Source organism: Canis lupus, chromosome 28 (genome assembly GCF_003254725.2).
Source record: "Canis lupus dingo isolate Sandy chromosome 28, ASM325472v2, whole genome shotgun sequence".
Lineage (NCBI taxonomy): Eukaryota > Metazoa > Chordata > Mammalia > Carnivora > Canidae > Canis > Canis lupus.
This window is the reverse complement of record NC_064270.1, coordinates 40,514,170-40,536,462: the sequence shown is the minus strand read 5'-3', so window position 1 is coordinate 40,536,462 and position 22,293 is coordinate 40,514,170. Positions and strand designations below refer to the sequence as shown.

Genomic DNA, 22,293 nt, shown 5'->3' with positions numbered 1-22,293 from the left:
CCCCACATGCGGGCATCACCTCACAGGAGCCACTTCTCCCCTCAAAGGGCCCGGCAGCCCCTGCACCCACGGGCTCCGCGGGGGCCCGGCCTCCCAGCCGCGGCGGACACAGGGGCCGAGGCTCTGCTGGAGCACGGAGGGGGCGGGAGGCAGGGCCAGGGAGGACCGCACCGTCCCTCCTTCCCCGAAGCCCACTGCCCGCCCACCCTCCTGGAGCCCTGGGAGGTCGCCCTCCCTTGTCCCTCCCGCGACCCGACCCCTGGCCGCACCCGCAGCGCTCGGAGAGGCCCTACACTCGCCCCTTCGCTCTCTCTCCGGTTTAAACAAAGCAAGAGCACGACCCGGTTTCTGTTTCTTTCGTTTTCTTTTTGGTCTTTTTGGTCTTTAAAGTGACAGAAAGGAGAGAGGAGCCAGGCTGCATTCCTTCCGGAGTCTCAACGTGGCGCCGTCGCAGGCCCGTGGCCCGGGGAGTCCCCACGGGGAGCCCTGTCGGCGGTGCTGGGCAGCGGCGGGACCCCACTTTGGGAGGAATGCAGGGAGGCGGGGCCCCTGGTTCTCAAGTGCACGGAGACCCCGGGGTGCCCACCCGCCTGCCCCTCCGCGGCCCCCGGTGCAGGCGCGCAGCAAGCCCGTCGTCGCGGGGCTCCTGGAACTTCACAAGCCAGAGCTGACATGTGGGGAGGGAGGAGCCGCGGTGCTCCTGGGCTCTGTGCTCCTCCCTGGGGCACCCGGAAGCAGGCCGGCCAGAAGGCACGCGGGGTCCCTCGGGCAGAACGGGGGTGTGGAGGGCACCCCCGAAGTCGGAGGCTCCAGGACGGCCGTGCCCTCATCGTCGACGACCTTGAGGAAACAGAGAGGGAAAGAGGTCACCTCGGGCCAGGGCTGGCGGACAGGCCCCGGGGTCTGAGCACCGGGTCGGGCGCCCACTGTGGGTCTTCTGAGCCGGGCTCCTCGGGCTCCGTGCCTCCCCAGGGGCCCTCGCCACCCCGGCGTCCCACCTCCCAGGCGGGGCCCCCGACCTGCGCCCCACCTGTGTCCACCCACCTCCGCAGGACCCTGTGTTTCCCAGAGAAAGGTTCAGGATCCAACTAATTGGAAGTTCAGACCCCGGGGCTCTCCGTGAGGGGCCTGCTGTTCTAGATCTTTCCGGCCACTCCTGGCCTGGTGGGCTGTGCACACGGCCCTGGGGCTCACAGCTCAGAGGGACCCCCGCGTGTCACCGTCAGGGTGTGGGACTGATGCCCCGCTGCAGACACACACCCTCCTGGTTCGGGGAACCTCTGGGGTTGGGGGCAGACCCTCCCATAAGCAACCCTCCCCTGGTTGGTGGGCAGTTGAGCTTCAGCCCTGCTTCTCCGTGCGTCTCCACCTCCCAGGGGACCACCCAGGGCTCCAGACGGTCATCCCTGGGCAGGCGGCCCCGGCCGTGGGGCAGACGGGCCCTCAGCCCAGTGTCCCAACGCCACCCGCCCTCGGACACAGCAGCCAAGCCTGCAGGACGGGAGCCCCCGCCCCAGTCCAGTCCAGCGGCCTGGACGCCGCAGGATCAGCCACGACGTGTGAGGCCGCCGCGGTTTGGGGAGTCTGTTCACGCAGCGGGCGGACGCCGTGCCTGAGGCCCCGGGAGACCGAGGAGGAATAAGTGATAAGAACATAAAAACTAAGCAGCCAGAAAACGAGGCAAATTCAATTCAGAGCAGAGCAGGGCAGACAGGAGACGCTCCTGCCGATGGCGCGCACGGGCCGCACCTGTCCCCCGCGGAGCCCAGGGCTGGCGCTCGTGTGCGTGTGGCGGGGGCACGGGGCTCCGCGTTCGTCTCCGCTGGAAGCAGCGTCCTGACGACGCCCCGGATGACAATCACGGAATAAGAGACGGCGCACAAGCGCATCATTGAGGCCGAGGGAGACGAGGTCTCCCGTCACTGGGCCGCGACCACGCGAGCATACGCACCACTGACACGGATAAATCTTAAATGAAAAGAACTGGGTTCCGAAGCGCCTGTCGCGGGAAGTGAAGACAAAGCCTCCCTCCACTTACACATAATAAAACCCCGACACAGAGCCACCCCGACGGCAGCCCCGCTCCGCTGCCCGAGCCCTCGAGGGGGACAGAGGAGCCCGACCCCAAAGCAACCCTGTGCGGGGGTGAGGCTGCGTGGAGGGGGCGAGGCCGCCAGCTGCGCGGCAGGGTGCGACCAGGTGGACGTCCCCCCTGCGGTGTCACCGAGGCGGGGGCACACGCCCCGTCCAGGCCCAGACCCACGACACGTTCCCGGGGGCCCAGGAAAGCCCCGGGGACCGAGGTGCTGAGGGCACCCGCCCCCCACCCGCAAGCGGCCTGGCTGGAGGGGAGGGAGGGACTGGTCGTCCTCTGCGCCATGCGACACGGCCAGGAGCCCATTGTCCTCTGCGGCTGCGGCAAACCAGAGCCTGCTGGCCCCAAGGTGCAGGAGGGGCAGTGGGCGCAGAGGGCATGAGGTCGGTGTGAGCACAGCCCTGGTGGTCGGGGCTCAAGAGGGCCCAGAGTGGCTTCCCCAGGCTACTTCTATTGTGACGACCACCCTGGGGGTGCTGTCACCCCCTCCCTCCTCACAGACAAGGGGCTGAGGCTCAGAGGGGCTCAGACCCTGACCGAGGTCACTCAACTCAGCTTTGAAGCCAGGATGTGAACCCACGTCCCAGGGCGGCAGACGGGGCGGCTCCAAACCACGGAGGACACACGTCTGGAATCTAGTGTCCCCCAGGGGAGCCGGTCTCTAAGAGGCCTGAGAGGGGACCCCGCGGGGCCCTGGCCTGCTGGTCGTGGACCCCCCACAGGACAGCTGGACAGCAGGCTGAGCGCCAGGAGAGGGGTGCCCCCGGGTGACCGGCCCTCTGCTGGGAACACTGCGCCCCGAGTCCAGGCCTGACCACACGCCCCGCGGGGAAGGCTGGCTGCTGGGTCTAGACCGGCTCCAGGTGGCCGGTCCTCCGAGGTGTCTGCCCTGACCTGCTCGCAGTCCCGCCCCTGGCTGGAGGCCCCGACTCGGAGTCCCGAGGGAGTGTCCCCCGGAAGGCGGACCCAATGTCGCGGGTCACAGGAAGCTGTGCCGGGGGAGCCTCAGGGTCGCTGGGTGAAGGTGGCAGCCGCCTCCTGGAGGGGAGCTGGATGGAGTCCCCGTCCCCGTCCTACAGCCACCACCCCCCTCTGGGCAGGACAGGCCCGGGCGCGGCCAGCCGAGGATGGCAGGTTCCCACCCAAGGACCAACAGTCCCTCCTGGAGACACGTTCCCAGGTCGTAGCCGACCCGCCAGTACTTCAGCTCTCCCGGCGGGGGCAGGGAGGGGCACGGGGGAGAGGCGGGGAGCCCCCCTGCACCAGCCGCTGACCCGGGCGGGACGGATGGGCAGGTCCCTTGCGCCCGGGGTCCCTTGTGGCCAGGAAAGCCCTCGGCATGAGCACAGCCCCTGCCACCCCACCCCTTCCTCCCGCCCCCCCCCGGGGGGGACACTTGTCCCAGAGCACCCCAGCCCCGCCGTCCCTGCGGCCCCGCCCAAGTCGGAAACAAAGGGAAAGGTGAGGTCACTACACAGGCCCGGGGCAGACGCAGCAAGAGAAGCCCGTTTCCGGGGCTCCCTGGGCGGGGAGACACCCCACTGGCCGGGACCAGTGCAGCAGCGAGGCCGCCCCACCCGCTCCGGGGATGGGCTTCCCTGGAGTCTCTGGGGAGGCCCGCGCCCGCGTGCACCATGGGAATGCTCCGACGGCCCCTTCCCAGGTCTGCCCCTCGCTGGCCCCACCGACCTCACGGGGCCGTGTCGCCCACGGGGCCCCGGGATCCCCACACGGGCCCCGCAGTCACGGCCCTCTGAAGCCACCCTGCCCGCCGAGCCGCGTGCACCCCAGTGACGGGGGTAGCTGAGCAGATGGGGTGCCCAGGGGGGCTGCCCGCCCCCACGCAGGGCCGGGCCGGTGGGCGCAGCGCGGGAAGCACGGCCGGCCCAGGCCCCACGACGGCGGCCAGACCCGCTGGTCTCCACACTCGGTGCAGGAGGAGGCCTGTCCCTAAACCACAAGCCGTCGGGGCAGGTGGCAGCCGAGCAGCGGCCGCGTCAGGAGCGAGACCCCCGGCATCCCGGGGCGAAGCAAAGGCAGGCAGCCGCTGGCCTGGCCGAGCTCACGCCCCCTCAGGTGCAGACGCGCCCCCCACACGACCCAGCGCCTCCTACGTGTCTGCCGCGCAGCCACCCCACTCACGGCCTGACGTGCCCCGGGTGACCCAAGGGCCCCAGCACCTGGCCACACGCACAGGAGCCCTGCCGCCTGGCTCTGTCCCTCCGCGTGGCCACACCCTCAACCCTGCCGGGACCAGTGCGGCCTTGGCTGTGGCCCCCGGGCACCCCCACCCCGCAGGACGGGCCCCGAGGTTCCTGTAGCCCCGTACGCGCAGGCCGCACCAGAGACCCCGGCCCAGGCTGGAGATCCCCGGGCCAGGGAAGTGGGGGTGCAGCCCCATCCCCCCCGGGACACTCAGAGACCCTGCAGGAGGCCTTGGTCACGCCCACCGGAAGCCACAGCGCCCAGGAATGCCAGCGTCGGAAATGCCGCCCTCCAGAATGCGGCTGGAAGACGGCCGGCTGAAGTCCCGTTTCCCCAGAATCCAGAGGGTTCCACGGGGAGAGGCCGTGGGGAGAGGCCGAGGGGGGAGAGGCCGGGGGGAGAGGCCGAGGGGGAAGAGGCTGAGGGGGGAGAGGCCGAGGGGGAGAGGCCGGGGGGAGAGGCCGAGGGGGAGAGGCCGGGGGGAGAGGCCGAGGGGGAAGAGGCTGAGGGGGGAGAGGCGGGGTGGGGGGAGAGGCCGTGGGGAGAGGCCGAGGGGAGAGGCTGCGGGGGAGAGGCCAAGTGGGGAGAGGCCACGGGGAGAGGCCGAGGGGAGAGAGGCTGCAGGGAGAGCCAAGCAGACCCCCTCCCCAGGCCGTCCCCCCAACTGCCCTCCAGCCACAGCCGGGAAGCCTCTCTCCTCCCCAGGTGCTCCGGGGGGTGGGCACCTGCCCTCCTCTCCTCTCCCCTCCGAGGGGTCCGCCCAGCAGCCCCGGGGTGCTGGATGCACAGTCAGAGCTGGGCCTGGGACTGCACCCTGGCTCTGTGCCTCCCCTGAACAGGTGTCCCCATCTGGGGGACAGGGTGCCCCAGCCCCACCCCCCCGGTGACCCAGGGCCGGGCTGCCAGGGTCTGAACTTGCAGAGCCTCACCTACCTGAAGGGGGAGACCCCACACAGAACAGCCAAGAATGGACGGGTGGGGTGGCAACAGCGTGCGGGGCGAGGGTGCCGAGCTGGGGTTCGTCAGGCACAGCATGTGCGGGGACTCGGGGGAGCCTCCCCAAGGAGGAGACACGGAGCCACCACGTGGCGAAAACCCCGGGGTTCTGGGGCCTCCCTGCCCTGGAGCCTGCAGCCCCACTACCGGGTCCCCCGGGGTCTTCAGGACACGGGCACCCTCCTGCCGGGAGACCCGCCCCACCCCCGGCTCACAGCTGCCTTGACTTAGAAAAGCCTAGAAGCCCAGGGTCCGTAAGGCTGCTGAGGGACAGGCTGTGGTGTGCGCACGGCTCCACGGGGACGAGCACGTTCTGTGCACACGGCCTCCAGCACCTTCCTGGGTGCGTCATGGGGTACACGGCGCGGGGGGGCTGCGGATGCCGCTCACACCCCAGAGGGCAGAGGGGGCCCCCCTGCGTGTCTGCTTATGTCCCAAAGGGAGGAGGATCGGCCAAGGCCAAGCCAACGCCGGGCACCTGCAGGGTGCTCCTAAGGGACCTGGTCGCGGCCATCTGGGACCCTCAGAAATGTGCGCAGAATCACGAAACATGCACCAAAATGTAAACGACAGGAACGTCTAACCATGGAAAGTTCAGCCAAATCAATGACCCTGTGCTTTGAGGTCACGGCGACGGCAGAGAGAGGAACCGCGTCGATGCCTTTGGCGGCGGACTCCGAGGCACAGGAGGGCCAGGCCCCGGGGTCGGGGAGACCCACGGGGAGCCTCGCGGGGTCCCCGCTCATCACCCACGGGGGACGCCAGCTGTGTGGTCGGTCTGAAGGCATCACGCGTGTGACGTGTCCCCCGTACGCGAGGTAGCTGAGGCACATCACGCGTCAAACAGACGGCGCACACGCGTTTAATACACACGTTAGCTTTTTTTTTTTTAAATCTTTTTTTTTTAAATTTATTTATGATAGTCACAGAGAGAGAGAGAGAGGCAGAGAGAGAAGCAGGCTCCATGCACCGGGAGCCCGACGTGGGATTCGATCCCGGGTCTCCAGGATTGCGCCCTGGGCCAAAGGCAGGTGCTAAACCTCTGCGCCACCCAGGGATCCCCACACGTTAACTTTTACGCAGAAAATGAACACGGTTGACCCTTGAATAACGGTTACGGGGATCAGGGGCGCGACCCCCCAACGCCCAAAGACCCACGGGTCACTCTGACTCCCCCGGAGCGTAACTACCAACAGCCCCCTGCGGGCCGGAAGCCTGACCGAGGGCGTCGCCGCTTCACACGGGCTCCGTTCACTGTCCTAGGACAGAGGCGGCCGGAGCAGAGGAAAGGTCGCTGACGACACGCAGGGAGGCGCGATTTCATCTCTAGTGGGGTTCGCGGAAAGACCCGAAGCGCATGTGACGCGCCCAGGGACAGAGTCCCCCGGTCCCGCCCTCGTCCTGTTAAGACTGCGCCTCAGAGTCCCGGGTGACCGGGTGTCCCCGCAGGATCACTAAGGACGGGACGGGGTCGCGGGGCCCACAACGGGCGGCCGCCCTGTGACGGGGTGCAGAGTGTGGGTCCTTGTCCGCGGGCTCTCGGGCCTCGGAGCCGGGGCAGGTGCCGAGGCCGGGGGTGCAGAGGCCGGGGGCCCGGGGGCGCGTGTTCAGGGCGACACGGAATCCATGAAAACCAGGGCAAAGCGCCCTGTTCTGCCCGGCAGGCGTCTCCCCAGGGTAGGGCCTGCACCTGCCGGATGGCGCCCCCGCCCGGAAGCCCCCTCGCCCGGGCCCTGGTGCCGGGAGGCAGCCGCCAACACCCCGAGTCTCCCAGCCGCGCTCCCGCCGCCCCCGGCACCCCGGGCACTGCCGGAGTTGGTGGCAGGGACGGCGCTGGCAGCGGGAGGCGGGTCGGGGCCTGGGCGCCCACGGCAGGCGCGGAATTACAGGCCTTCGCTTCCTTCGGGAACAAAATAATTACAAGCTGCACAGAGGACCTGAGTCCCCTGAAAGCAGCGCAGGAAGTCGGCCCAGAGCCACGTCTCCAGGAGCGGAAGCACCTTGTTATTTAGACTCGGGAGAGAGAAAAGCCGGTTCGGCGCCCGCGGCTCAAGGACCCTGCTCCCTGCTCCCAAAGGGAGACCCCGCGGGGAGGTGAAACCGTGGGCGCCGCCCCACCAGTAAGCTCCCGCCTCCCCGGGGCGACCCCGCCTCCCCAGGGACAGCGACTGCAGGCGCGGCCAGCAGCCCGGGGCTTCGGGGTTCAGGGTGCGAGCTGGTCCTGCCTGGGGGACCTCCACGTCCCGGGAGAAGCGAACACCCCGAAGCTAAAAGGGCAAAGCGCCCCGGCGCGACCCGGACCCACGGCCCTTGTGCACAGCCCCCCGGCAGGGCAGTGGACCCTTCTGGAAGGACGATCCCTCCCTCAGCGCCCGCCCCTGCAGGGTCCAGTCCACCTCACCGCCAGCTGAGCCCTCCTCGAGCCCAGCCGGCCCCCGTGGAAGAGGCCGAAGCCCGAGCGGGGTGCACACGCGGGCCCCTAAACCATCTGCTGAGCAGACGGGAGGAGGCAGGGGTGGAGGGCGCCCCGCAGGCTTCAGGCCCCCACCCTTCAGGTGCAAGGGCCAAGCGATTGCACCGGGACTCAGATGAGGATCCGCGGGGTCACCCGTGAGGCTGCCCGGGGTCCCCGCGGGAGGGGGGCAGAGGGGGTCCCGACCACAGAGGTGGAGGGCGGGGTGATGCCGGCACCAGCCCGGCCTCTGGGGGCCGCCAGGGGCTGGAAGGAGCCCCCGGAGCCTCCCGCAGGGGCGCAGCCCGGAGACCCCTCGAGTGTGCGGTCCGGCCCCCAGAACCAGGAGAACAAACTTCCTTCAGGCGGCCGGCCGTTCGGGTGGGCGGCACTCAGGGTAGCGCCGGGAACCCGAGGGCGACCAGCGACACAGGACCCCAGCCCCGGGCGGCTGCCCGCTAGCACCGAGAGGGGGGCCGCTGTGGGACCCCAAAAAGCTCCTGCCCTCCAAACCCCCCACTGAGGCAGGGCGGGAAGCGCTGGACCCCCCGGCTCCACAGGACGGGACCGCCGCGGCCCTCCCAGCTCACGGGGAGCGGGTGAGGCGGGGAGGCGGGCGCCACAGCCCCCACCTGGCCCCGGTGCAGCCCCGCCCACGCCCCCCCCCCACTGCCCAGGATGGCCCCGGCTCCGAGGGCGGCACAGGGGGTGCCGTGGGGGCTCCCGGGACAGCTGGGGGCCGCTCGGGCCGCTCCTGATACCCGTGGGTAACAGCGCCCCCATGGGCCAGCCTCCGCATGGGGCCTGCGGGCAGGACACGGCCCATCCCGTGGGCGCACCTGCCCTGCCGCCCCGCGGCCCTGCTCACCTGTCCCAGGCACCTCCCCCCGCCCCCCACCCTGTTCCCCTGAGCACTGGACCCAGAGGCGCCTCCCAGCCAAGACTCAGGCACCCAGACCCCAGCCGGCTGGGGCCGCAGCAGGGGCCACTGTGGTCCCCACGCTCCAGGAGCCAACGCCCAGCACCCCTGGGTCGGCCCCTCTGGGGCTCAGACCCCTGCTCCCCGCTTTGCCCTGCCCCCCATGGGCTCCCCATCCTGGCCTCAGCCTCCGTCCTGCCATCCCTCGCCTGCTGACCCACGAACGGGGCCATGCACCCCCTGCCTAACACGCCCCGTGCTGCCCTTTGCTCTCAGGACAAGGCGGCCCGGCCTCCGCCCCCCACGCCCGTCTGCCTCCTCCCCCACCCCGGATCGTGCAGGCTTCCTTCTGCCACAGGCCACAGGCACTCGCCCTCCTTTCACTTAGGACGCTCACCCCCCAGCCTATTAGCTCATGATCAGCTCACCGTTCGCGCTCAGCCATATGTCACCTCTTCCAGGAAGCCTTCCCGGATCCCCAGTCCAGGTCAGCTTCCTCGCCAGATGCTCGCTGTGGGGCCCTCGTCCCTTCTCAGCACGTTCCTGTGTGTGATTATGCACAAATGTGGGCGCTGGGATTCACGGGGTGAGGCCCGCGGTGTCCCCCATCTAGTGGAGCTCTCAGCCCTAGGAAGCGGGACGCCAGCCTCAGGAGGAGCTGCCATCACCTACCAGGTTGGGGGACTGGCCCCGCGCTCCTGGGTGTCCCTTCCCCGCCTGCAGGACCATCCGAGCCCCCTAAGGTCGAAGTCGGGAGAAGGGTGCCCGTCCCTTCCAGCCAGGAGCTTGACCCAAGGAACGTCGGAGACCCTGCCCCGGGGTGGGGGGCGTGGGAGGAGCCCCTGTAAGAACAGCTCCCCCCACTCAGAAAGGGTGTAGGGGCCACTTCCAGCGGCGGCTGCCAACAGGTCATCACCAGGCCCCCGGGCACCCCCACCACCCAGCCCGGGAGCCGGTGCCGCAGTCACTGGGAGACAGGCAGGGAGCGAGGCCCAGGGAGGCCAGGCTGCGGGGGCCAGAGCACAGGGGCCAGGGGGCAGGGCCGGGCGGCCGTGGGGGTCAGCTCCGTCCTGGGGGCCCATAGCCCCAGTGCGCTGGGGGCTGTCCCTGCTGAGAGCCTCCGTGCCGGTCCCCGAGCTTCTCCAGAATGTCCCTGGGCACCCCCTCCCCTCTCAGCCCCCAGTCCCTCTGCAAGGTGGGGCGGGAGGCCCTGGGACAAGATGCAGGGCACGAGGGCCCTGGAAGGGCCCTGACCCCACGGCGCCTGCTGGATTCTCGACCCCTGCTGGTTGGCGGTGCAGACGCCCCCAAGGCTGAGGGGCTCCCAGCTGTCCCCAAGCCCCAGCTGGTGACGACCTGCAGGTCGACCTTCCCCAGCTCCAGCCCTCCCCCCAGGTACCAGAGACCACGACCCCGACCACGACCCCTCCCAGCGGCCCGAGAGTCCCCTCAGCATCGCGGGAGCTTGCAGCAGACCCTGCAGCCCATGGAGCAGTCCCCAGTCTGCCTCTCAAGGAGCAGGCCAGGGGGCCGGGCCCCCAAACAGCAGCACTGACCCCCGGAAGCAAGGACACCCCCCGCCCCCGGCCCTGCACTGGCCAACACCTGGCTGGCCTGGACCTCACAGCAGAGTTTTCAATCCTCAAAAAACAACTAAAAAGCCAATCAGGCAAAACCGCCTTGTGCTTTGGTGCTGCAACGATCCAGCGTCCCGGCTCCCCAGCTCCTGTCCCAGGGGCCAGAGACACAGAGACAGGAACAGGAAGACGCACAGAGACAGAGAGACCCAGAGGAAGGGGGGGTGGGGGGAGGAGGGAAGGGGGGAGGAGGGAGGAGACATGGGGAGGGAGGGAGGAGGGAGGAGAAGAAGGAGGGAGGGGGTGGAGAGGAGGGACGGGGAGGGAGGGAGGAGGGAAGAGGAGGAGGAGAGGGGGAGGGGGACAGAGGGAGAGGGGGGGAAGGGAGGGAGCAGGCAGGGAGGAGGGGGGAGGGAGGAGCCCAGGAGAGGCCAGTCTGTGGGCGCAGCCCCTGCAGCAGTGAAACCTGTCTGGCGAGATTCTTCCCTCCTTCCCTGTAAACAGGGCGGCCCCAACCCCCAACCCCCAACCCCCCCACGGGGCTGCACTCTTCAGGGGAGGGGGAGGGGAGGCTCCCTGCCCCCCAGGCCACACAGCCCGGGTGGGCCCCCTGACCCCAGTGCCGCCCTAATAAGTACCCGCTGGGAGCTGGGACCTGGGACCTCAAGGTCAGTCCTGAGGACACGGTGCTCCGCGTCCCCACCCCACTGCCCTGCCGACAGCCCCCGCCTGCGGGAGGGGTGGAGAGGCAGGAGGGGCCTGTGAGCAGCCAGGCCTGGTCCGGATGGCGGGGGGCGCACGGGCAGGCAGGACCCCACGGAAGGCGACACTCTGACCTCCCCCCGATCCCTCCCCAGTCAGGCGCGCCCGCCCGCCCCCCAGGTGCCCCCACTTGAGACCCTTGCTGGCTGGATGCCAGCAGGTTGGTGGCATGCCCCACCCCGACGTGACGACCCCGACGTGACACCCCCCCACGTGACGACCCGAGCTCACAGGGGCTGAGCCTGGTTCAGGAGAGGACGGGGCCTGTGTGGACCCCTGGGAGTCATGCAGGGCAGTGACCCGGGCTGACCCCGGAAGCAGGGGAGGGAAGGCTGGGACCGGGCTTCCCGAGTACAGGCAGCGACCTGCCTGGGGGCACTCCTCCATCCCGCGACCCCCAGCAGGTCACCCCTCCATCCCACGACCCCCAGTACACGTGGCACAGCAGTGAGGGTCACGCCAGGTGCCCCCCAAGCCCTTCCTGGCCACACAGCTGAGGCACACTGCTGAGGCCGGGCTCGGGCTGGGGACCGTGGCACCAGGCAGGGGAGGGGCAGGGGACCAGGCGGCCCAGGTCGGCTGAAGGCCACAGAAACCAAGGCAGAGGCCCAGGTGGGGAGCAGGACCGAGGCTCTGGGCACAGCCCTGCCCCTCCCGTCGCTGCCTCTGTGGGCAGGGGGACCCCACCGCACGCCCTGTCTGTGGGGGAGGGCTGGGAGGGGGGTGGCCAGCGACCGCCTGGACACCCCCGCCGCAGCCGTCTGATGACACACAGCCAGCACCTCCCTGTCCTGGGGCCTGGGGGGTGTCTCTGCCCCCACCTCCCCGGCCGCTTCCCGAACCCCCCCCCCATGGTGACCACAGACACGCGCGGCCTGCTGAGGGACGGCTGCCTCCCTAAGGCTCACGGCTGGAGAGCCTATAAGTTCTCCCGCAGGGACTCGGGGGGGCCAGGCACCAGCCCAGGGACAGGCCCCAGAGCCACCCCAGGAGCCCGGAGCGCCCGCGGGTCCAGGAACCTCCCCCCTTCCTTTGTCCTGCCAAGTCAGGACCACGTGGGAACAGGACGGAGGGGGCCTCGGCTCCAGTCTGGGGAGACAGGAGGGTGAGTCCCCTTCCCGGGGAGCGAGCGGCCCCAGGGCACCCGGGGAGCCCCGCCCCACACTCCCCACGACCTCCACCCTTAAACCTGCTCCTCTCTCGGGCGCGTCCAAGGGTGAGCAGGTCTTTCAGGGCTCAGCGAAGGCCCCAGACACACGCTGGCCTGGGAGGGGCGGCGCCCGCCCCCGCCCCGCGCACTCACCTGCTGGCGCCCTACGTCTCAAACTCCGTCAGCAGCTCCCTGATCTCGGGGGCCACGTGCTGCGCGGCGTTGGCGGCCTCCGTGATGGCCTTCCGGTACATCCCCTTCTTCTTGCGGTTAAACCTCAGTTTGAAAAACTCGGAGAAAGGCGAGAGCTTTGAGGTGGACAAGAACGACGTAGTTGGGGAGCCGAACCACGAGACTTTCGCTTCCTGCCAGGAGGGCTCCCCGTCCTCCTTCTGGCTGAGGCTGATGTCCAGGACGCGCGCGGGCCACCAAGGAAAGCCGTGAATCTTACCCCACACGATGTCCCCTACGGCCACCGTCCTCCCGTCCTCAGTCACGCACTTGGAGACGCTCTGCGTGTGCAGCCTGACCGTGAGGGGCGGCACGGTCGGCCTCGCGTCCTTGGACGAGGACCGCACGGACGCACCGTCCCCGGACGAAAGGTCGCAGGTGTCTGGTGACGTTACTTCTGAGCTGGACGACTTGGACTCGTCCAGGCTGTCGCTGCTCCACACGGACTCGCTGGCACAGTCTGCGCCCCTCCTGGGGCAGGCGGCCAGGAAGGCCAGGCTCTCGGGCCCGCGTGGACCCTGGGGACACCCTTTGAAGTCCTCGTCCTCGCCAGAGCTCCCTGAGGACGAGTCGGCAGCGCCGCGGCCCGGGAGCGTCGGGGAGCCGGCCCGGGGGCCTCGCCCGCGCCCGTTGAGCGCCTCCACCAGCTCGGCCCGGTACACGGGCTCCCGCGCCCCGGCCCCCGGGCGGTGGGGCTTCAGGCGGATCTTGGGGGGCGGCAGGCCGGGGCCGGGGGGCCCCGGCCGCGTCAGCTTCAGCTTGGGGATGCAGGTGGGGGGCCCGCGGGGGTCGTGGCCGGCGCCGTGGGGGGCCTGGGACGGGCAGAAGGGCTCCAGGGACCCGTGCACGCGTGACGGGATCTCCACCACCTCGCCCTTGCCCTGTGGGGTGCTGTACGAGATCTTGATGGCCGGGCTGCGGGCCACCCGCGCCCCGTCCTCCTCCCGCCTCTCCCTCTTGCTCCTCCTCGCCGTGGCCGTGGCGTCGCCGCCGCCGCCGCCGTCAGGGTCCTCCAGCTTTAGGGGCTCCCTGTCGGGGCCGGGGCCGCTGCCCCCCCTCCTGCGGGGCCGAGGGGCAGCCGGGGGGCCGGGGCTGGCCTCGGGGGGGCTCAGAGTGCTCTTGCACTTCTCACAGAGTACTTGGCGCGGCCGCAGGCGAATGGGGCTCAGGGCGAGCCGACCTGGGTCGCGGTTCCGGGACAGGCGCCGGCGGGTCCTCTTGATGGTCCGGGGCGGCGGCTGCGGGACCCACTGCCGGTAGGTGCTTCTCAGCCAGAGCGGGGGAGGGAAGGGGGCGCCTTCAAAGTACGGCGGGAATGGCGGCACGAGGGGCGGGGGCGGCTCGGGGCCGGTGGTCTCGGGGGGCTGGTCCCCGCAGGGAGGCGGCGGCGGGCCGGTCCCCAGCTGCATCGCCTCTCCGTCCTGCTCCGAGGGCGCCGGGCCGTGGCAGCCGTTGACGGGGGGGTCCTCCGGCTGGGGCAGCGGAGCCAACAGGGGCAGGCCGAAGAGGCCGGACCTGGCAGTGGGGAGACAGAAGGGGACAGTCAGACCGGGAGGATGCCGCTGCGCCCAGTCCCCACCCCAGGGCCCCGGCAGGATCCGGGTGCCGCCTGGGGCCCAGCATCTGCAGGTGCATCCGGGGTCCCGACAGGGCCAACGCCCCCACGTGATCCCAGGCGAGGCAGCCCAGGGATGCGCTCTGCGACGCCCCGTGACCAGCGCGGAGGCCACCTCCCGGGTCGCTCAGGCATGCTGTCCCCATGTCGGCCACTGCAGACCTCCCCAGACCCCGGGGTAGGCACGCGGGCCCTGGAAGCCTGACAACAGAGTCTGGGGGTCTGGGGGCTGCGACACGGCCTGACTGGGCCCTGGGGGGCGCAGCTGCTCTGCGGCCAGGGGCCCTAGTTCACCGCCGTGTCCACCCACCCCTCCCTCCCCGAGGGAAGACCCCACACGTGCTCCCTATGGGCCCGGGACAGCCCGTCGGACTCGGGTCGCAGGGACCAGCAGGGTGTGGGGGGCCTGGGGGGGTGGGGGGTGCAGTGGCAGCCCTGGCCTGAGGACAGGAGTCGGCCAGGAGCCCGGAGCCCTGGGCCCGGGAGCCTGCTCCCTCCTGAATGCTCAGCTGGTCCCAACTGTCCCCACTGCCCTGGGGTGAGGGTGACATCCACTCGGCCCCGCCCAGCACATCCCCGAAGGACCTCCCCTCCCGCCTGATGCCCCCGGGCCCTGCCCTCAGACCCCCAGCTCCACGAGGGCAGGGGACCAAGCAGCAACACAAGGCCGTGCGAACCACGGGAAGGGGACACGAGAGGGCAGGAGGCCCACCTCCCAGGAGGACCCACGGCCAAGGCCAAGGGCGGGACGGCACCCCCAGGGCTCCCCGCCGGGACCTGCCCCGCTAAAGGCCTGCTCTGCCCCCAGGACGTGCTGGACCACGCGGCCCCCGTCTGGGCACCTGGCGAGGTGAGGGGGTTGGTGTAGAAAGTCAGTGGTCAAAGAACCTTCCAGAGCGGACGGAGGGCCACCCCCGAGCCCCTGTGCTGAGCGTAGCTGCATCTAACTCATGAGGGGCCCTCGGCGCCGCAGGAAAGCGTCCACGCTGTTCCCAACGGCCGACAGCAGGCCCGTCCTCCGCCCCCGTCTCCAGCGGCGAGCGCGCGTGACTTCGAGACACACGTGATGTGACCTTCGAGATCGCTTCCGCTAAAAGCTGCTGTTCTTGAAGCGCGAAAGCAGACTTCCGCCAAGTTACGAGAGCCGAGGCCGGGCACGGCGCGTTGGTCCTCACCCTCCACGTGGAATCTGACCAGGGTAGAAACGACGACTGACGCTCCGCTTTCCCCATCTCCAAACGATTTCCCCGTTTGCTGTGTTCCAGAAGAGTCCAGGCTAGCCAGGAGGCGACCGGCCACGACGTCGCTGCCCCCCAGCGCCAGGGCCGGGAGCCGGGCACGGAGGGCACGGGACGCCCGGGGCGCTGCCTCCCCCGGTCGGTCCCCGCGGTCATGACGTCTGTGAATTAACGAAGACGGCGGATGTCCCCGCGCGAACACGGCCCGTCTTCGTTTAATCCAAGTTCGCGGTAAAAGTTGGAAACCACGGTTTCCCTCCTTCCCATCAGGTTCTCGTGTGCTTGTGGCCACGCCCGGAATCTGGAGTCCTCGCGGGGGCCTGCGGGGTCGGGGGCTCACTCCTCTTCGTGACCAGAGTCCAGCAAACACAGGTCCGTGGCCACCGGCCCCCGGCGCGGCCGCCCTGTAACCTGTAGCCGTAGCCGGGACTGAGAGAGGAGGGCGAGCGGGGGCCGCGGGGGGCCGCGGGGCCAGCGTGGGAGGGGCTTCTGCTCTGGTGGGGGAGCGGCCAGGATGAGCACCCCATCCCCTCCCCGTTCTCCACGGGCGCCGAGTCCCGGCCGCACGCGCTCAGCAATCCTGGGAAGCCGGGACCGGACGGCCTGCACGCCAGGACGAGCGGAGACTCTTGGGGACCAGGGGTGACAACAGGGACCCAGGGTCGTGCCCTCACCTGGCCCTGGGCACACAGACCGCACGGCCCCAACCGTCACCACCAGTTTTTGTGAGTGAGGACTGACGGCGCACAGCCACGCGCTGGTGCTGGGATGACCGCTGCCTGCCCGCCCCCCCCGCCCGCTGCTGTGGCCCCTCTGAGCAGCCCGGCAGATGCGGTGCGGATGCCAGGCCCCAGGTCGTCCCCGAGCAGCAATCCACGGGCAGTCCGCGGGGGTCCAGGTGGGGAGACCAGCCCCGCGGTCGTGCGGGCAGGTGCATCCCCAAACCTCCCCGGGTGCCCTGGCATCAGGGCGCAGCCTGCACCCCACACTGCGTCAGCCCTGGTTCTTCCCCCCAACCAGCTCCGCCACCAGCAAGCGCAGGATTCTGAGCACTGACCGCACGTGCTCACACCGAGGCACATGCGTGGGCACGCACACACACGTGTACACACGCGCACGCATTCACACAGGCACACATGCACATGTGCACACACGCACACTTGCATACACATACTCGCATGCACACGGGCACTCACCCTGACCTCCTGGGCCAGCGTGCTCACTGCCCCTTGCTGTTAGGGGTGTCGGGATCCCTCCTTGAACCCGTGGGACCCCAGGAAGGGGCCTCAAATGAAGGGGTGCTGGCCCACCCCGGGGAGCCATGGTGTCCCTGCCAGTGACGCCCAGAAGACACACAGTGTGAACAGCCCCCAAGGAGCCCCTCAAGGGGCAGCCTCACCCCTGGGAGGGCACCTGGAAGGCCAGAAAGTCATCCAGGCCGCCTGGCCCCTCCCAAGTGGGCACCTGGGTTGAGGGTGAGGAACAGAGCACCCCGAGTGCCCCCCGTGGGCGTGACACAGGGCCACAGTGATGGCTGCGGGGCCTCCGAGAAGAGACCCCGTAGGCAGGTCTGTAGACCAAGGGGATCCCACAGACGCGGAGGGGTCTGCACACCAGGCAGGACCCACACGCCCGGGCCCGGGAAGGCTGCTCCCAGGCCCCCCAGCCCACCTCCGGCCCACCTTTACTCAGACCATGAACGGGGCTTCACTCCTACCCTCCCCTCATCTGCATCCCCACTGCCCCCCCAACGCTGCTGGGAACCAGTGCACACCAGCTCCTGAGACCCCTGCCCTGCCCCCAAGCCCAGCCCCGTGCCAGCCTGTCCTGCTTGCACAAAGGCCCCCCCGCCAAGAGCAAAAGCCCCGGGCAGCCCTCTTCCCGTCACCCTGAACCTGAACCCAAACCAACACATCTTCGGCCCAGGACCCTCCTCGGCAGGCGCCCGTGCGCGGACGGCACCCTTGGGCAGCCCACGCCGGGGTCTCTGCGGCACCCTCTCCCAGAAGGCAGGCGGGGCAGGTGGGGCGGGGAAGGCCCCGAAGCTGGGGCCCAGGGGGTTGCCCCATTGTGGTGCACGCACCCCTCAGGGAGTCCTGCCTGTCTAGTAGAGTCACAGGCCCTTGGCCAGACACCCAGGCCCTGGCCGGAGCCCGAGCTTGGAGGCAGGCCCCTGGGCACAGGAGGGTCAGGCGCTGACCCCTCCCTGCCCCGCAGCTCACACGGGGCACCAGCTGGGCTCCACGGAGCGCTCGGAGCCCCGGCCCGGGCCTCCCCATGTGAGGCCTGCGCCGGGCACCACGGCGACGACCGGAGGCCCCGTGACTCTGGCACCGCGGCGGCCACACTTCCTTCCCAGAGGCGCCCTGCCCAGGCCACACCCACAGCTGCCTGGTGGGTAAACAGCGGCCAGGGAACGGCTCCCTCCCCGGGTGACCCTCCCCGGGCAACCCGGCCCAGACCTCCCGCCGGGCAGGGCCACTCCCCAGTGACGGGGGACAGGGGCTGGGGGAGGCCGGGGCCCGGGGGCGGGGGCACTGAGCTCACAAGGACCGCACAGGCCACTGTCCCAGGAGGGATCGCAGCCCCCGGGCCCCCCCAACTGGACTCAGGGGCATGTGGCGCGACACCACCCTGGTCTGCGCCTCGCCCACGGGGCCCGGCCCCTCCGTGAGGCCAGGCTGTGCTGACACTGGCCCCGGCCCAGGCCCAGAGGCCCCGGGCAGCCCGGCACCGCCCCACAGGTGATCCCGCAGGCCCTGGCAGGCGAGCGGCCTGGGGCGGCCCTGCAGCCAGAGACGCGGCTGGCCAGGCCCGGGTGAGGGACCCAGGCCCCCGCTGTCCTGTCCCCCGCCACACTGGGGTCCTCGCTGCCCCCCGGCCCAGTACGAGGACGGAGCTGCGTGTGGGCAGGGGCCTGGGGATGGGGGGGGGCCGGGCTGCCCAAGGGCTCCACGCAGGAAACAGGCCCTTGAAGCCGACCTCTCAGCCCGGGTCCTTGGGGAGCTGGGGGAGGGCACACGGCCGCAGCGCCCAGGCACCGCTGGGGACACGCAGAGCCCAGGAGGCTCTCAGGGGGGCCAGACCCCAGAGCAGCGTCGCTCGTCCCCGGAGGGTCCCCGCTCTGCCCAAGGCCGGGCCCTCTGCAGGGCCACGGGGCCGGGAGAAGCCGCCTGGCAGGCAGCCTTGGCAGGAGCCCCGCGGCCCGGCCTCCGCTCCCCCGCCCTCCCCGAGGTCTCACCCGTGCAACCAGCTCAGCAAACCCCCGGAGCAGCCAGGCCTGAGCTGGCCCGCGGCCAGGAGGAGCCGGCCGGCCGCCTGCCAGAGCTCCCGGCCTCCCCTGCGGCCTCCCGGCTCTGCGGCCTCGGGACCCGAGTGGCTGTGGAACGGGACAGTGGCCTCTGACCGAGCCGGGGCCATGTCTGCCCTGGACCCCCTCCTCATCCTCCCATGGGGACAGGCCACCCGGGGTCCAGGGAAGAGGTGACGACCCGGCTTCTGGAGCAGGGACAGCGCAGGGGCCCCTCCAGGTGCCCGCAGGCCTGAATCCAGACCCCTGCGCTCTCACAGGCAGCAGCCCCGAGCCCCGAGGGAAGGGCAGGCCTCCCCGCGCCCCTGAGCCCACCTCTGCCCAGGGAGCCGGGGAGAACAGCTTGGGGGGGCACAACCTGGACACCCGGGCGGCCGCTTGTCCAGGGCCACACACGGGAGGCGCCCCTCCCCCATGACAGACCCCGGATCTGCGGGACAGGCCATGGGGCCAGGCTGGCACATCCGGCCCCTGACTCCTGGGCTCAGAGGTTTAACCACTGCCAGCATCATCCCAGCGGATGACAGGATGCAGCAGACCGCATCCCTGTGTCCGCTCTGAGATGGCTACCGCTGCCCACGCCCCGCGTCACCCCGTGCTGGCCAGGTCCCCTGAGTGGCAGCTGCCTACAGCTACGGATCACGCCAGCCTGTGACTCACTGGGCACCTTGCTCTCGGCCCCCCTGGCTCCCCGAGGTCAGGGAGGCTTTGCCCAGTAGGACCCGGAACAGGTGTCCATCCTTATCTGTCCAGGGAACCTCCCCAGGACCAGCCATCAGTGGCCGAGCCTCCATCCTGGACGACGGGTGCGCCTGGGAGGGAGCGAGCCTGCTCTCCTGCCCGGGGACCGGCCTGCTGGGATTCTTGACTGGCTGGCTTCAGAAGCTGGAGTCCCACCCTCCTGGGGTGGGGTGTGGGTCACAGAGGCCAGAAGCCTCGTGTGGGTATGGCACCCTGGATGACTCACAACTGGGGAAGTTTGAAAAACACCAGCTCGGAGATGAAGGCTTGGGGCCTTGGGCTCGGTCACTCCAGCTGCCCATGAGACCATCCCTTCCCCACTCTGGGCCCTGCTGTCCTGGGGCCACGCCCCAACCAGGGCCACCTCACTTGGGGGTCCTCAACCAGAGCAGTACCCCCAAACCACCCACAGAACAATGCTCACACCCCCGGCACCCCAGCCTGAAGAGTCGGAGCCTGTGGGGTCAAGGCAGGCCTGGGTCACCTGTACCTCGTAGGGAGACAGGAGGGGTCACGCACAGCACGACGCCTGGGACTCGGCCCAGGTACACAGTAGGTAGTGAACGCAGGTGAATGCATGAGGACCGGCACCCAGAGCTGAGGATCTTCCCTCAGATCGCAACGCAGCTCAGCAGCGGGTTCAGGTCTCGGGTGGGAGGGGGCTGGGCACCTGGCCTGGCAGCTGCATGCGCTTGCCGAGACCAGGGGGGGGGGGTCTTCTCCTCTTGTGAATGTTTGGGGGAGGGAACCCACCCCCCAGAGTGCCAAGGGACAGGGCGTGTCACCCCCCAAAGGCACAGTGAGCAAGCCCGCTGCTGGGCCCTGCTCCGGAGAGAGAAGGGGACTGGCTCGAAGGCCCTGCCTGGGGCTGCTCCACTCCTGAGGGAGACCCCGACAAGGATTCGCCGCCAGGCGGGCCCCGCGGACCTTCACGTCTGCACGCCAGCTCTGGAGGCCGCTGATAAATGGCAGTTCCTGGCACGTGCCTGGCGCACACCAGGGCACGCCGACAGCTGCGGCCTGGCTGCCCTGAACACACCCCGCACAACCCCACTGTCCTGGACGCGCAGGCTCCCAGAGGTGGGTCGGCGTGTGCAACTGGAGCTCCCAGCGGCTCGTCCGGCTGGGCAGTGCCCACACCCGGGCGGGGGCCTCCACCGCCAGGCCGGCCAGGCCACTGTCCCACACGGGGAGGGGGCGCGGGCACTGAGGGAACGGGCCTTGGGAAGGCCCCGGACCCTGCGGCCCCAAACACCCAGGCCAGGTTGTAGGCGGCCAGCGGAGCCCACCTGATGGCCGGGCCACAGACAGGAGCACCCAACTCTTAATATCGTGGGCCCAGGTCAGAAGAGAGGACGACACCAGAGGGAGCAAGCGAAGCGGGGACAGGGGCGGGCAGGGCCGTTTGGGGACCAAGCCCTGGGGGACTGCACAGAGAGCCACTGCGGACCGAGGCCCTGGCTCTGTGGGTGGCTCTGGTTACAGCTGAGTGTGGCCGTGGCAGGGGTGACGGCTGCCAGCTCGCATGCTGGGATCCCAGCCTGGCCTGCTTCCTTCCACGAGGGGGTGGGGATGTGGAGAGGCCCGTGTTGGTCTGCAACCTGGCTTGGCTGCAGGCTGGGGAGGGGGTGGCCGGCATTGGAGGATCGGGGGCCACGGCCTCCCCTGTGCTGGGTTGGGGAGCCCAGAGAGCAGATGGGGGGCCCTCCCAGCCCCTGACACACACACTCAGGAGCAGCAACAGGCCCCGGGCTGGCCGTCCTGCCTGGCGGGGGAAGTGGTGGCCACCAGCGGTGGGAGACTTTGGCCACCGCAGGGTGCAGGCTTGGCAGCCTCCAGGTGACTCTGCGGCAGCCCCCTGCCCCCCGCCCCGACCTGCCAGGGTGGGGCAGGGCCACTGTCGCCGCCGGGGAGGCCGTATGTGGGGTCACATGACTGTGCCTAAATGGCTTCTGGCACATCTCAGGAAGAGATGGTGCCAGGGGGTAACTGTTGAGGAGTGATGGTCTTCCTGCCACGTCCGCGGGGCTGCAAGGAAATCTGGGTTCCACGGAGGGAAAAAGTTGGGCCTCTGCGGGGAGCCACTCGGGCTCGGCTCGGCCCGGAGATAAGGCCCGGCGGGAGCGGAGACATTAGCGCCTGATTAATGCCTAATCATTTATCTGTGCGACAGCTCACGGCCATGTGACACTGTCTCCAGGAGACTCTTCCTGCTGCCGGTCCCCGCAGTGGGCGCAGGTGCCTCCCCGCCGCCCCCCTCGCCGGCGCCCCCTGCCCGAGGCCCGGCCCTGCCCTGCCCTGCCCTGCCCTGCCCGGCGCCTCCAGGCCCCGCCGGCACAGCCGCCCCCATCGGCCGGGAGCCCGGGACCCGCACCCGCTCCAGCGCCCCGCGCGTCCCCCCGGGATGACAGCCCCGGAAACGGCCGGATTCAACAGTGCGTCCGGACAAAGAAAAGTGCGTTAATTGCGGCGGGCGTGGGGGCCGGGGCCGGGCCGGGCCGGGCGGGGGCGGGCGGGGGCGGGCGGGCCACAGGGCCCCCCCTCGGCTCCGGCGCTCCGGGACCCGCGCGCCCCCAGCCCCGCTCGAGGCCCAAGGCGGCGCCGGCAGCTCGAGCCCTGGGTCGGCGGGGCCCGTCCGAGCGCCCCGGGGAGCCCGTCCCGGGGACCCCCCCCGCCCCGCGCCCCGCGCCCCGCGCCCGCGCCCGCCCCCGCGCTCACTTCCTCGTGCAGTCCAGCAGGACCCCGGCGAAGCGGCGCCCCCCGCAGCTCGCCGAGACCAGCAGCGCGCCGTTGGCGACCTGCTCCACCCGCGCCGGCAGCCGGCAGCCCGCCCGCGGCTCCATGCTCCGCCGCGGCCCGCGCCCCCGCCCCCGCCCCGCCGCCGCCGCCGGGTCAGCCCGCGCGTGACGCCGCCCGCCGGCCGCTGACGTCACAAAGCTCCGCTCGGGGCGGCCACCGCGGGCGGGGGGGGCGCGGGCACCGGCCGGGGCGGGGGCGGGGGC

General features: G+C 70.6%; 1 protein-coding gene across 4 annotated transcripts; it reads right to left on the bottom strand.

Annotated features, from left to right (window-relative positions):
• Nucleotides 1-345: 345 nt before the first annotated feature.
• Nucleotides 346-22,170, bottom strand: PWWP2B (PWWP domain containing 2B). 4 transcript variants are annotated; one of them, XM_025467709.3, is made up of 4 exons: nt 22,010-22,170; nt 12,310-13,902; nt 9,096-9,210; nt 346-840 (listed from the first exon to the last, which is right to left on the bottom strand). In XM_025467709.3, exons 1-2 carry the CDS (start codon nt 22,132-22,134, stop codon nt 12,321-12,323), a joined length of 1,707 nt encoding a protein of 568 aa, XP_025323494.3. In that variant the 5' UTR covers nt 22,135-22,170; the 3' UTR covers nt 346-840; nt 9,096-9,210; nt 12,310-12,320. The 4 variants fall into 4 exon arrangements, with proteins under 4 accessions (XP_025323494.3, XP_048959133.1, XP_048959135.1 ...); XM_049103176.1 differs by lacking the exon at nt 22,010-22,170 and adding an exon at nt 14,891-21,785; XM_049103178.1 differs by lacking the exon at nt 22,010-22,170 and adding an exon at nt 14,845-15,087.
• Between the last annotated feature and the right edge of the window lie 123 nt (nt 22,171-22,293).